Here is a 14327-nt window from a genome sequence, read left to right on the forward strand (position 1 = left end):
ACAATATATTGGCCAGTAAGCGCTAGGTTCCAGGCTCTGGCGATTTGCGGCAACGTTTAAAGTTAGACGCGCGCCAGCCAAGGTGTCACCTCCATACATTAGGTACACTATGTATACTCCCCTACTATATGCATTACACCGCCTAGTCTGCCCCTCCCCGGCACAATTTCCCTTCTCCAGAGTTTATTCTGCGGAAGAGATCTATATTTAACTTATGAGTAATCACCCCTGTCGTTCCGCTATCGAGATCAGCCTCTACCGGGCGTGTCTTAATATTCGGAACTCTTACACATACAGCATGGCAGACTACCAATTAAGAAAGAATTGCCCAATCACAATTGCTTCTGTCGATCCTTTCTCGATAGAGCTGATCCTGCTCGCATGTATTGAACCTACTTGGACCTACTTGGACCTACATTGATTTATTCGTACACTCCCATTTCTACGTATGGTGCTAGCTTCAACACGACAATAGATATGACACCTCTAGCTACCCTTACCTACCTCGCATGGGGTTGCTGTCTGCAAGCAAGCAATGCCATGGCCGGCCGCATCTACGGTATACGCCTGTGGCACTACCCTCATGCCGTCAATATTTCCTATTGGCGTTCGGTCTCTATCGCTCATATTGTGGCTTAAGCACCCGCAGCATCATCACCCACATGAATAGTACCATTCTTGAAATTGTATGTCGTATACGTACATAGAGAGGCCCAAGATCGTTTCATTCATCTGACCCCATTCTCGCCCCCTTCGGTGCTGAGTCTTTTATCACCTTCTGTAACAAGCTCCTCCTCTCTTTCCTAGCTCCACCATCCTTCAAGCCCTTTCTCCATTTCATACCATTTCCATATATTATATTATTTCTTTACCAGGGTTCTTCGAATCCGGTCTATTCTGGGCTGTGCAGAACCAACGTGCTGGGATGCTGGCTTCCCCATCCTTAAGTCACTCCCCCTCTCATAGGTTAGTTTAATCAGCCTCTTAAAACCATATATCCCAGCTCGTAGCCACGAGGACCGGCCTCTTGAGACCTCTTCTCACCTTTTGCTCTTCATCGAACATAATCGGGGAGTCCTGTAGATCTCCAGAGTAGTCTCTGACGATCAAAGGATGCAATGTGCCTCACCCACAAAACAACACCAGAACGGAGGCCGGTTATATGACAATATTGTATACTGACAGCCCCCTAAGATAATTTCGAGTAGAATGGCTTTCGAGTCTTTGGCTCGTTGCCTCTTAATATGGATTACCCTTTTAGCCAGCTTCGCCGCCGGCGCGAAGCTCGGTGGCGATATCGCGGCCTTGGTACCGACATGTGCTCAGCCCTGCTTGGAGTCGTTCGTAGTGGCCAACTACCCATCGACAGACTGCACACAGAACCCGACGTTGCAATGCATGTGCTCAGAACAATCACATTCGGGATACACGATCGGGGAGGGAGCGCTACAATGTATTAGTACCGAAGAACAACGTGGAATATGTGATAAGAAGGACATTGCTGGTAAGTACACCAAGTTTCTTCTAGGTTAACTATACGATATCTACAGACATTAACATCGATGATAGGTTCTGTTAAGCGCGATGCCTATCTTATGTGCTCTAACGTGGCAAATGCGCTACCTAACACGCATGCTGTCCTGACGGCCACAATCGCAAACTCCCCAACTGGAGTGCCAGCGTCGATAGTCGCTCCCTCACCAACTCAAACTGGATCGACGACCGAGGCTGCTTCCTCATCATCCGGTTCATCAAACTCTCTCACGGGCGGTCAAATTGCTGGAATCGTTATTGGCGTCATCATCGCCATCATAATCATAATAGCTGCTATCTTCTTTGCTAGACGTATGCGCAGGCGGAATTACCAAGGGCTTGAGAGTAGAACCCCCGATATGACGGAGAGGGGCGGAGTTGAGACGCCCGAGTCGGGGAACTTCATGTCGGCGCCGTCTCGGAGTTTTACGGATCTTGAACCGCCACCTCAGCTACCACAATATCGCACATCATCGCCGCTATTCCCTGCCTCTCCTATGCCACCTCGTACTCCACCCAGACTTCCTTCGCCTAGCCCTTTCCTTTCACCAGCCCCTAGTCAAGAGTCCTTTGGGCTCGGCATCTCACGCTCTTTAAGTTCAACCCCTGCTTCAATGTCATCCCAGATTCCAGTCAATAGACCAACATCAAAACTCCTCCCCGCCAAGCCGACTATGGACTTAACAGCTCCTCCTCGACCTCCCCCTCCACCAAAAGACCTATTCAAGTCGGACGCAGTATTGTCTGGCGAGTCATCTGCGCGTACACAACAGACCAGCAAGACCAGCCTCCTAACAAATACGACAGGAGTAACACCTGCGTATATCACTGATAAATTTGGAAACTGGGTGCGGAACAAGAAACACCGCCAATCTGATCACCGGCAGGTCGCGGCGGTTGCAGAACTTGACACATATACCCCTATGACCGTGGCACCAATAGAAAAAAAAGAGGAGGAGACTGAGACTATCTCGGCAGCAGTCTCAGCTGCTTACGGAATTCCTAACAAGCCACCGTCAGCCTTCTTATCTAAAAAGAGTTCTACTAAAAGGCATCAGCGCTCTTCCAGCGTATATTCACAAGATAGCTTAGCCCGTCGTACTCGTTTGATGTCTTATGGTGGACTTGGGATCCAGCGCGGCCGATCTGATACATCTTTATCTGACGACTCTTTTACAACAATCAACTCCTATTCGACGAGTTCGGTAGATGAAGATGTTAACGGGCTTGATAGGACTCATTTGTCACACCCCCCAACACCTAGAGATATAACACGTACCCCTACCCCTGAGCTTGCTCAAGCCAAATACGTCAATGTCTCAGGACGCCTCAACCGAGCTTTGCTTCAAATCGACCCCACGAATAGGGCCTCATTTTCAAACTCGCCTCCTGGCCAGCCTAGCCCGACGTTGAAGGGCGACGCTCTCCTTTTGAAAGATGGCAACTCACCTTATCCTAAACCTTTAAAACCTAGGCGCCAGGACAGTGCTCAGATGTCAAAAACAAGCCTAGTTAGCGAGACGGAGTTGGTGCGGCCTCCTCGGCTCGACGACACGCGGCCATCGATTCAGAGTCCGCTATCGCGTTTCTCACCCCGGTTACCCAATGACGAGGCTTGGTTCCCGGATAGGCTTCAAACACCCCCAGCGCAAATCCCTGGGACCGAAGCCTCGCCCAGTCCTTTCGTAATTGATAGGCATCGAACGCCGTCTCCTATGTCATCGCGATCAGGCTCGGGGGACCAACCGCGTCCACATATAGCACGTGCGGTCTCGCCTTTGAGCCAGGCACAAACAAACCAAAGCAACGCAGGTGCTAGCTCGCTATTGGCAAAACGCCTTGGAAACGGCAAGGCGGTAGAGCTCGCGCTTGGCCCTAAGAATAATAAATTAAGCCCGCCCTCTCCTAGAGGTTCCCTTCCTGCTACACCAACGTGGCAGCCGAAGCTGACTCCAACGAGACACGGCGATGACCTGTACCTCAGTGTGCAGTAGAGGCGAGGCCTGCTACTTGATTAAGAAGTAGAGTCTTCTTAATGTTTCATTTAGTCGACGTGTTCCTTTCTCGTCTCCTACGTCTCATTGCATTAGAGGGTACTGTACATTCATCGCATAGCATCGCATCGCATCGCATATATATACCTACGGGCAACGTCAACTGAACGAAATTTCTTTTCTTCCATTGCCGCTACGGCCTTGTATTACTACATATTTTTCTACGCCTGCGGGCACTCATATTTGCATATACAATGCGGCGTTCTAGGACTTGATCTTCATCTTTGTTGTTAAGCATGGAGAGAATCTTTTTTTCTTTTCCTACTCGGAGTTCGGGGATACAAAATATAGGACTAGAAGGAGAGATAGGGATCGATATCCAACCATACCCAGCATAGGGAACACTCTCATTGCATCGTTCAATCATAACTGTTTTGTATGTATTATATCTAGCCTCCGCGGCTCAAGATTGAAGCTAGCTTAGCATAGCGCCTCGAGTTGATAGACTCGAGATGAATTAAAAATCTTGCTGAATCATGAATTGGCTATTACTATTGTGAATTGAATTAATATGTAACTACTCCCTTATGATTATAAGTGTAATACTCTTTAGTGTCTTAGAAATTTAACAATGCCCTACTACTTTCTTACCTCCATACAAATAATACTCATCGAATGATACGATGCAATGAACGTATCTATTCGGAGCTCTCTCTAGGCTGGGCTAGCTAACTTAGCTAATCGCTACATGAAGACATATCTTTAATGTATTAGGCTATTAGTTGTCAGTTATCAACTTTCGGCATTCTCGGACCTCCATAGCCCTCTTCGCACCTGCAGTAGCATTCGGGATCCAAGCATTCCCCGGGAGCGGCCCGGGAAAAATGGGGAATCTCCAGTGTGCAGTGGGGCTTAGCTCGGCGTTCTGGCCCCACATGGAAATTTTCTCCATAGAGGTTCTCCAAAAAAATCATAAGTTATTTCAGTCTTCGTTTCCTGCAGTGCAACTCGACTTCTCACCTCCCAACAAAGAAGACAGTCGGGGAAGAGATCCGGATCGCGCACTGCCACCACAAAACCAAATACACTTCAATTACTGCGGTAGCGACGACGAAAATACTCTCTGTTTGAGCGTCAGCTTAGCACGTATTGGTGTTCGTACAATTAGTGTGAACCGGGAAGCGGCATCGGAGGCTTTGCGATAGAATACATAGAACGGAAGCGCAGATATCCGCGGAGGCTATATCAGATCAGATCAGACCAGACCCCGATAAACTCACCACACACCGCTCGCGTATTCCTTCCCTATCCCAAGCCAACGTCATCCACCGATACCCTCACACCCAAAGACCAGACCAGACCAGACCAGACCAGACCAGACCAGACCGGCCAGGCAGAACCAAAAAACAAAACAAAAAAAAATGGCCCAAGGCGCCGTCAAACCCAAAAAGTCCAGCGCACCCGCGTCCTCGGGCAGGAAAGCCAAGCCGCAGCCGCCGAAGTCGACGAAGGGCGCGCGGGTGTCCAAGGCGAAAAACGCCTCGTCGGCGGATAAGCTGCAGCGGCGGCTTGCGGCGGGGCTGGTCGCGAAGACGGAGAAGTTGTTGGGGGAGCGCGCGGGACATCTGGAGTTGATTGGGAAGGGGAGGGTGAAGGGGGATAAGGATGGGAAAGATAAGGATGGGAAGGGGACGGCGAAGGGGGGGAGTCGGAAGTTTGGCTGAGGAAGTGGGATGGATGGGATAAGATGAGAAGGGAATGTCGCGGAGCTGCTGCTATGATGGCTGGTGGACTGATGTTGCAATAAAATCCGCCGTCTGTAGTTTGCAGTCCGCTCGCTGGACGATTCAGTCGGTTACTACGACGAGTTAGAATGCTAATATTGCAAATGACGAGGCATACCACCTCGAAGGATATGGGCAGGTCTGTTGAAGACTACGACATGGAGTTAGTTTGCCTGTCCTCGGTATACTCTCTCAGTAGGGGATCATCCTAGAGATCTTTTGCAACATATGTCACTTACGGACGAAGCAGTCTCAATATTACGATAGGAGAAGTGCTTCAAGACGAATTATAAATTACGGCCACTTACCTAACTATAGTATTCTCTTACTACAACTTCAAGTTGGTCTGGGTAGACTATCCAAGAGACGGGTCAATTAGCAAGGTCAATAGGAAGAAAAAAAGAGCTTTTGCCATTGTCACTAAAAGCCTCTTTGACATATAAGTCTATGTAGTTTAACCTAACTCATACTATTCGTCCCAGATATTCATTTACTACCCCCATCCTTCCACTCCTTAGCTATCCCAGCCAGTCTACCCTTCACAAACGCCAAATCCTCATCAACATTAACCCGCCAACTCGCCACCGCAATACGACACGCAGGCTGTCCCTCCCACTTCGTCCCGCTAACGTACCAATCCCCCGATGCTTGAATCTTCTCAACCAGCTTAGCATTAAGCCCCGAATCACGCGCGCGGAACAGCACCACAATATGCGTGTTCTCCTCCTCTTTCCCCCCTACCCCCTTCTGCTCGGCCGTAAGAGCGGCTAGTAATTCGTAGTCTCCCCTCAGCTCATCGTCGCGCGCTATAGCCCCGGCGATTCCCCGCGCCAGCCGCACCATGCGCGCCAGCATATCAGCTACGCCCGCCGCGCCCTCGCTTAGGAGCACCGCGTACACGGGTAGCGCGCGGAAGCGGCGCGAGTTCTCGAGGCCGATGTTTAGGGGGCTGGGGATGGCGGGGCCGGAGGACGGGGTCGGCGTTGAGAGGTAGACTGCGTTGGGGTTTTGGAATACGGCTTGGGGGGTGTGGGAGGAGCGGGTGAAGAATATGCCGGTGTCGTAGGGCTGGGTTGGGTTAGCGGTTGTGGATGGGAGGAATATAAGGGGCTAGTTAAGGGGGAAAGGGGATTGGGATAGACAGAGGGAGGAAAGAATAGGAGGAGAATATATATAAGACGTACGACGTTAAGAAGCTTGTGTCCGTCCACAGTGATGCTATCCGCGAGCTCGAGGCCGGCCGTAAAATCCCGGAGCCGTGCAAACTCGCTTGTTGCTGGGAGGGCGCGGGCAAAGATACCGAATGCTAGATATTTCCAGACATTAGTTACTTATCCCAACACATGCGTACATTATATGGGCAGTAAAACATACCGCCATCAACATGTATCCAAGCCTTGTACTTATCAGCCAAGTCCCGTAATCGCCGCATCTCCTCGACGCTAGTCGTCGCAAATCTCCCCGTATTAACCTCACCCGCACTAACAGCCACAATACTAGCAACCCCTTCGCGCTGCAACTCTCTCTCCACAGCATCCAAGTCCAACCTCCAGGGCTCAGCCTCGCTATACCGTAGTTCCTTCACTGCGCTCCGTCCTAGCCCTACAACCGATGCCGCTTTCGATAGCGAACTATGGCCCATACTCGTCAGGACCTGAATCTCTTTCACACCCGCGGCGGCACACGCACCGAGCAGTCCTAATTCACCCACACCACCACCATCCGCGCTTCCGGGTGGCAAGCGTGCGCTAATCACGGCTTCGCGACCACACGCCAATCCCAGAACATTACTCGCCGTCGCGCCCGTCGTAAACGTGCGGCCAGCCCAGCCTTCCCCCCCACCCCCGTCATCCAAATCCAAACCCAACAGCCGCAACAACAGCCTTAACGCCACATCCTCGACCTCAGTCGCAACGCTCTGCCCCGGCAAATGCACCTGCAGGCTATTATCCAGCGCCGAGACCAAGTTATCAGCCGCCTCGGCGACCGGCAGCGTGGACCCGGTCACGAACCCGTAGTACCGGCCGCTGCGGTTGTGGCCGGCGAGCGCGGGCGCGATGTCGGTGGTTAGGTGTGCGAGGGTGGCGGCGGGGCCGCGGCCGGTGAGGGCGTTGGGGCTGGAGGGGCTGGGGATGCTGGATCGGGCTGTGGAGAGGGTTGAGGTGGAGGGGAGGGTTGGTGCGGATGTGCCCGGGGGGACGGCGGCGACGGATCGGATGAGGGTGTAGGAGGTGCGGAGGAAGGTTTCTGTGTCCATTTTTGGTGGATGGGGGAGGTTGGATGTCTCGGTATAAGTCTATAAGGATGGTGGTTTATGTTTGTATACGTACTATATTACGACTTAGGAACGTCTTGGACGTGGTTGATGTGTATAGCGAAGAGGAATGCCAAGTGAGCTAGAATAAGTCACGACTCACGAGGGTATTCAAGGCAAATCAGATCAGTTCGAGGTGAAATGAGTCCAGGATCGAAATTCTGAATTTTATATTCATTAACTTGGAAAAGAAATTATGTGATCGGTGCCGGTTTATCGATCGCAAAGTATTACCTCTAACGCTGATGGCTTGGAGACGCTAAGTTAGGCTCACCGTCTAGATCTTACGCTTCTGGTTTTCATTTGTAACTCAACGCTTATGGTGATTCTGGGAGCATTGAAGGACCTTGGGTTGCTTCTTGTGTTAGGAATGAAGTTGTGATGTTATTGGACGAGTGCGGGGTGTATATCATGTAACGTCTATACTTCTGCTTGTTGTAGACTTTGTTAAACTTCAAGTAGCCGCCTAAAAGTTCTCAAAAGTAGTGATCAAACCCTCCCGACGTCTCTAAATGTGGGCGACTACTTATACCATGGTTTTGTAACGCACTGGTTATTATCATATACGTCAGAAATGGCGAGAATTTATAAGCCAGGAAGAGTAAAATAGTAGGAAAGGAGTCGAGGCTCGTGGCACAATGCTTAACTACAATCGTTCGGAATATAAGTCATGATGATAAGTTATACTCATCATGCTTAATTTCTCAACAATTCATTTCCTGCTAGATCGAGATGACATCTATCTCATCGTCTCTAAACCGTCGCTAAGAGCTAAGCTTTCCTCACCAGCCAGGCCAATTCTTCCGCCTTCTCGGGGCTAACTAGCTTTCGAAACTCTTCCGTGTTCAAGAAGTCATGATCGCAGAATTCGAAACCCGGAACCACCGTTTCTGATATCAAAAGTCCGCCACTGGTCTTTTCACTACCGCTAGCATTATCCGGAAGTAAAAAGCTAGCTTTGAACTTCCCTCCCTCGACGATCCACTGTAACTTCTCACCATTGGTAACATCCGGGCCGACGGTGAACGTCTCGATCCTCTTCCCGCCGCCGGGGAGGTCAGGCTCGTCGGCATGTATTAGCACGTATACGCCGCGGCCACGATGTAGGGTATGTACGGTCCTGCCCCGGTTTCGGTGAAAATTGCCTTGAGGCGACTGGGGAGTCAGGTAGTAGAATATGGAGGTCGAGGCATTGCGGTGAGCCGGGTCGAAGCCAAGTCTCTGTGGCACAAGAGATGATGCTGGAGTTTGGGGGAAAGGGGAAGGTATGAGAAGAGGATCACGCTAGTCAGGGGTTTTTTCGTTAGTTGCTGCTTAAGACGAAGGGTTCGTCGTGAGAGAGGGTGAGAGAGGAAATTGGGATATGGAATAAGCCGAGAGGTTGTAAATAACTTCAACAGTTATCCGTCATTGCTGGAAATATCACTATCTCGAGACACCTACATCGGTTTCGACGAAATATCCACCCTCGATATGAGGCACCAGCGAAAGTGCCTTGATAATGGCTTGAGTAGGTGGAGGCTCAGAAGCGGCTGATGGAAAACCCGCGGGAAACGACGGTTTGAGTTCTATGCCCGACATGACTGTTTTCAAGAAGTCCTAAGCATAGACGAAGGTATCACATATGTAGGAAACTCATAGTGACATGACAGTATCGAGTGCGTATCGAGTTATAATATATTCAACCCGGTAGAACGGTCACACCGCTGGGAGTATGTATGAACGAAACCCATGTCTAGGTCCATATGCCTCGTCATCATCGTTGATAAGCACTAGAGCTCTAATTCCCTGTCTTTACGAGATAAGTCTAAGGCCTTGCGTACATAAATATGTAGGAAGTGTAAGCACGAAATACGCTTAAAATAAGGGGAATATCCATGGGCAACGTAGGTAGATGGCTTTAAGGGCAGCTGTCTGGCGTCTGGCTGTAGGCTGTTTATATTGAATAAGGATCCAATTGAAAGATAGCGAGAAATGGATTCGGGCTGTTAGGCTTATTTTAAAGTGGGGTGATGTAAGTGGTGGATACCTCCTATGAGTGGGCGCTAGAACTAAGCTAAGTTCAGCTCGGCTAGGCGTTAAAATGGGTTAACTAGTGTAAAGTGCTTTCCCGTTTTTCCTCCTTTATTTTTTGTGGGGTCTCTTTCAATTCTTAAGTGGAAGTCATTGCGATCCAGACCCCCGTCTTAAACCCCGTCTTAGACTCTTAGGTACCGTCGATCCTTTCTTCAATCTTCATACTTCGTTTGGAGTCGAAAATGACCTAGGACGCACTCTTTCTCCAGTTTCCTTTTTTTGTCTTCTTCCTCTTCGGTTTCTTGAGTTGAATTGTCGAGATATTTCATTCGTATCGGTCCGCAACGCATGTGTGTACATGCTACGCTCCCTTTTAAATCTGACAACTCTCAAATCACAATGCTCAGTTCCAGCTGATAAAGGCCCAATCCGAATTGAGGAAGAAATAACCCCCCTGACCTATATCTAACAGCGACATACCCTCCTTCGGCTTCAGTCGTCTCCCAGCCTCCAACGCGAATTTCCTATTTTGTTGTTTGTCGGAAGCTCAACCTGTTTTTTTCAGCCGCGCGCCGTTGCAACCGGACTCGTACTCGACCCATGCTCACGAGAGCATACATTTATAATTCAAATAACGAGCGCAAATATGTCTGGGCTCATGAGCAAGCGCCAGCAGGCGCGAAATGAAAAGGTCTTGCAGGATCTTGTACATAATGTACCAGGGAATAATTTTTGCGCCGATTGTCAAGCAAGAAATCCATGTACGTCCTACCCGCAGAGCTAATTCCCTTTCATATCTATAATACAGAAACGAACTTACAGAGCTAACTTGCGTCTTCTAGCTTGGGCATCATGGAATGTACGTATTCGAGGCCTCCTCCGTCACCATCATCGTAGACTTTTAGCCGCCATCTACATTATCTATCCCTAACAAAATCGACACGAACTCGACGCTAATATAGTTGCAGCTTGGTGTTTTTCTGTGCATGCGATGCGCTGCCATCCATCGCAAGTTGGGCACTCATATATCTAAAGTTAAATCGCTCAGTATGGACAGCTGGTCCAACGATCAAGTCGAAGTACGAATCACCTAGAAGCCCCCAGAGATGGAGTTCGCTCAGTCTTGACTAACTGCATTAGTAGAGTATGAAGCGAGTGGGAAACGACGCGTCGAACAAGATTCATAATCCCCAGAATAAGAAGCCGCCGGTACCTATCGATGCTGACGAAGCTGATTCCGCCATGGAACGATTTATACGGGCCAAGTATGTGCAACAGAAGGCTGTAAACGGTACGAAAAAGCATAATACTGGAAGCTCAGACGAAGGTACTCCGCCGCCGTTACCGCCCAAGACTGGTAGTCGTTTCTTCTCCTTTCGGTCCAAGAAGGATACGCGTCCACGCGAAAGTGTTTTCGGCGTCCACGACCCTCCACGCAGCCCTGACCAGTCGCGCAACAAGGCTCCTAAGGTCTTTGGAGCTAGCGTGCATCAAGACACCCCGGAGGATATGGCACAGAAGTTAACACAGCTTAGGGATATGGGATTTACGGACGACAAACGCAACGCTATGATTTTAAAGGGTGTCAATGGTAACCTTGAAAAGACAATAGAAGCTTTAGTACGGTTAGGAGAAGGTGGAGGAGGACCCCCGTTATCTCTACCAAGTCGTGACAGCTCTATACCTCCTCCAACCTCAAGATCGTTAACACCTCAACCCTTGACGCCGAGAACCGCGCCCTCCATCGGGCTGTCGAAATCTAGTCCACCGACAGCGCGGAGTCCAGCTAGCGCCGCATCAAACAACCCGTGGGACATACAGCCAGCTCAACCCCAGTCGTCGCAGTCAACGGGAACTTTGCAGAACAGGAACCCCTTTTATGCTTCAAATCCATTTGGGATGCCGAGCCAGCAAGCCGATTTTAACTTGAACCAGAGCTTACAGAACTTGAACTTGTCTATAGCACCGGCTCCTCAACAGGCACTCTTCCCACATCATACTGGGGGAGTACCGGCTCCGCAGCCCATGTCGCAGTCTTTCTACTCGCAACCGATGACTCCACCAATTCCGCAAACACAGAGTTTTACACAGTCCTCACTTGCCAGCAGTCAGAGCTATTTTCAGCTGCCTCCACAGCAACAGCAGAGCTACAACCCGTTCCTACAAGCTCCTGCAAATCCGCAGCCTACACTTTCGTTAAACACTTCCCCATACCAGAACCAGGGCTCTCTTGCAAATAACCCTTTCGCTAGATCTCCTACTAGAGTCGTGTCGCCGACTTTAAATCAGATACCCGAACAGTCGCAACAGAATTTCTATAACTCATCCCACTCTGTGTATGCGAGCAATGCGAGCAATATGAGCAACCCGAGCAACCCGTTCTTTACGACGAGTCAGCCTGTACAAGCGTCCGCTCCAGCCCAGATGTCTCAGCCAGCCCAACAAGCATGGTACGAGACGCAACCCCCTGCACAAGTGGCAACTCAACCGATATACCAACAGCAGCAGCCTCAAAGGCCTAATACCGCTTCAATCATGGCTCTATATAACTACCCTCATCTAGCCCCGGCTCGTCCACAGGTCCAAGATCAGAGTGCATCCAGTACGCAGATAAACCAAACAGCCCCTGTACCAGCACAGCCGCAGGTACCTCTGCAACAAAACACATCATCACCCCTAGCGGGAAGCAATAACCCCTTTATGCACAATGCGGCAACCCCCGTTCCAAACGCAGCCGCGGCTCCATCGCCGTTCGCAGTACCCAGTAATTCCAATCCAGCTCCCTCAGGTGCCAGAAGCAGAGAGAGCATGACTCTTGGAATGGAGATGGCTTGGAATAACGGCCGACACAGTCCAGATGCGTTCGCCAGCCTGAGCGCGAGGAGCGGTTAATTAGATGCCCTGCACATACGTGTATATATAAAATAATAATCAAGGTGTATCATATCAATGAAGAAAATTTAGAAAGTATATATCCCAACCATTGTGCCCATGTTCTCCCCTATACTACGTATCTTTTCCGTGGCGAGCTACTTATGGATCTCTTTCAAGCTGAATTCCTCCCAAGGTATCTCCTCTAGGTTTTCGAAGCCCTGTTCTTCGGTCCGGACCACTTCGCTCCAACCCCGGAGCAAAGCACGCCAGTAACACATCTCTGCCGCGGGGCTGAAATATCCCCCGCCATCGAATAGCTCCCTTTGCCGCCGCGCAATGCCCTCAGCAATCTTAGGGTGCCGTTCTAGCCACTCAACCGTAGTCTCGAGATCGCTCCAATCCGGCGCCACAAACACGATGTTAGCCTCCCGAGGATCGTACTCCTTCGGCCAAGCATCCTTCACCCAGGGCGCCGGATATGGTACCAACTTCCTACTACTATCAAGGACAGTGCGCTCCACGCCCTCAAGCTGGTAACTAAAGACGGGCCGCACAAGGTGCGTGACATGCTGCATCCAGGCGATAGGCGGTGCCAAGACCACACTCGCGCACAACTGGTGGTACTGGAACCGCCCGCTGTACGTCACGCCCTCCGTGTGCACGATATATCGGTAGCGGCAGAAATCCTCGATCATCAAGGCGTTGCTGCCGTTCGCGGCGAGGGGCTCTACGTCCGCCCATGGTTTCCCCCGCGCGGTTAGGACCAGGTCGTGGCGGAGACGGCCGCCGCCGCGCGGGCTGTTGAACCAGGTTGTGCCGCGCCAGATGGCGCGGGGGTCTTTGCTGGTCCAGGACGGGAAGCGGGATTCGAGAACGGTGGTGGATTTTGCGGCGCGCGGGAAAGAGCGCACGCTGGAGATGGGCCAGGAGAAGAAACTGAAGTGCGGGATGGTGAAAAAACGTTTATTTGGACCGTTGAAGGATGGGTCTGCGGGGCGCGAGTACGATAGAGAAGGGGAGGTTGGGTCGTCTTCGTGGTTGAAGGCTAGGATGGTGTTGGGGAGGGGCTCGGTGGGGGGAGCGGTGAGGAGCGCGTTGGCGAGCTGGTGCAGGGTTGCGGAGCGGTGCTGAAGCATGTCTTCTGATAAGTCGACTTTGCGCGCGTAGGTGAGGATGTATAGGCGTCGGTCGCGGATGCGTAGGATGGTTGGGCCGAGGCCGTGCGGGTTCCGGCGCAGGGTGAAGGGGCCTTTGGATACGGCGGTGTCGATTTCTTTGGTTAGGTCTGGGAAGGCGGTTGTGCACTGCGCGGATGTGAGGATGCGGTTGTTGAGGAGGGCGGGTGATAGCAGTGGTTTGTTCTTCGAGTTGAAGTTGGAGTTGGAGTTGGAGTTAGGGGCGGAGTGTGGGTGGTGAAAGGTATCGGCCATAGCTGGTCGCGACGAGTCGAGGCTGTGGTCGGGTACCAGGAGGAAGCAGTATAATGCCAGGCATATCACGGAGATGAGGACGATTTGTCGCAGGCGAGTGCTTGAGACGAGGGCTCGCCTGCTTGTTCGTATTGTCATGGCGCCCATTGTCGCGGCGGGTGGCCCATCTCAGGGTTGTTCTTATGTCTACTTTTGACCCTCCCGACTTGGATTCTCGTTCAGGTTTAAGGCATAGTATACTTCAGGTACCCAACAGTTTAACAACTCTCAGATTTTGTAAGGACTGTGAGTATCTAAGCTATCTAGTAGTGAGAACAGGTAAAGAAACTCATTTCGAGAAACCAAACAATGATAAAATTATGAGATAGCAAGTTCGCGCCCA

The 14327-nt window shown here is 50.8% G+C and overlaps 6 protein-coding genes across 6 annotated transcripts; 3 read left to right on the forward strand and 3 right to left on the reverse strand.

Annotated features, from left to right (window-relative positions):
• The first annotated feature begins 815 nt into the window (after positions 1–815).
• On the forward strand, positions 816–3624 carry F4817DRAFT_250054 (uncharacterized protein). Its single transcript, XM_049299152.1, has 2 exons — positions 816–1504; positions 1570–3624. Exons 1-2 carry the CDS (start codon positions 1210–1212, stop codon positions 3525–3527), a joined length of 2253 nt encoding a protein of 750 aa, XP_049155292.1. The 5' UTR covers positions 816–1209; the 3' UTR covers positions 3528–3624.
• A 1179-nt stretch (positions 3625–4803) lies between these two features.
• On the forward strand, positions 4804–5524 carry F4817DRAFT_250076 (uncharacterized protein). The gene has a single exon (XM_049299154.1). The coding sequence runs from the start codon at positions 4949–4951 to the stop codon at positions 5249–5251; it is 303 nt and encodes a 100-aa protein (XP_049155293.1). The 5' UTR covers positions 4804–4948; the 3' UTR covers positions 5252–5524.
• F4817DRAFT_250075 (PLP-dependent transferase) lies at positions 5525–8172 on the reverse strand. The gene is made up of 3 exons (XM_049299153.1): positions 6686–8172; positions 6496–6617; positions 5525–6379 (listed from the first exon to the last, which is right to left on the reverse strand). The coding sequence occupies exons 1-3, from the start codon at positions 7566–7568 to the stop codon at positions 5798–5800; spliced, it is 1587 nt and encodes a 528-aa protein (XP_049155294.1). The 5' UTR covers positions 7569–8172; the 3' UTR covers positions 5525–5797.
• Positions 8042–9583, reverse strand: F4817DRAFT_349388 (RmlC-like cupin domain-containing protein). Its single transcript, XM_049304820.1, has 2 exons — positions 9069–9583; positions 8042–8909 (listed from the first exon to the last, which is right to left on the reverse strand). The coding sequence occupies exons 1-2, from the start codon at positions 9204–9206 to the stop codon at positions 8397–8399; spliced, it is 651 nt and encodes a 216-aa protein (XP_049155295.1). The 5' UTR covers positions 9207–9583; the 3' UTR covers positions 8042–8396.
• Positions 9584–9636: 53 nt separating this feature from the next.
• On the forward strand, positions 9637–12614 carry F4817DRAFT_349390 (ArfGap-domain-containing protein). Its single transcript, XM_049304821.1, has 4 exons — positions 9637–10402; positions 10484–10500; positions 10610–10720; positions 10785–12614. Exons 1-4 carry the CDS (start codon positions 10288–10290, stop codon positions 12531–12533), a joined length of 1992 nt encoding a protein of 663 aa, XP_049155296.1. The 5' UTR covers positions 9637–10287; the 3' UTR covers positions 12534–12614.
• F4817DRAFT_250119 (uncharacterized protein) lies at positions 12603–14183 on the reverse strand. Its single transcript, XM_049299155.1, has one exon. The coding sequence runs from the start codon at positions 14090–14092 to the stop codon at positions 12671–12673; it is 1422 nt and encodes a 473-aa protein (XP_049155297.1). The 5' UTR covers positions 14093–14183; the 3' UTR covers positions 12603–12670.
• Positions 14184–14327: the final 144 nt, after the last annotated feature.

Source organism: Daldinia loculata (genome assembly GCF_022478755.1).
Source record: "Daldinia loculata strain CBS 113971 unplaced genomic scaffold F4817scaffold_64, whole genome shotgun sequence".
Taxonomy (NCBI): Eukaryota; Fungi; Ascomycota; class Sordariomycetes; order Xylariales; family Hypoxylaceae; genus Daldinia; species Daldinia loculata.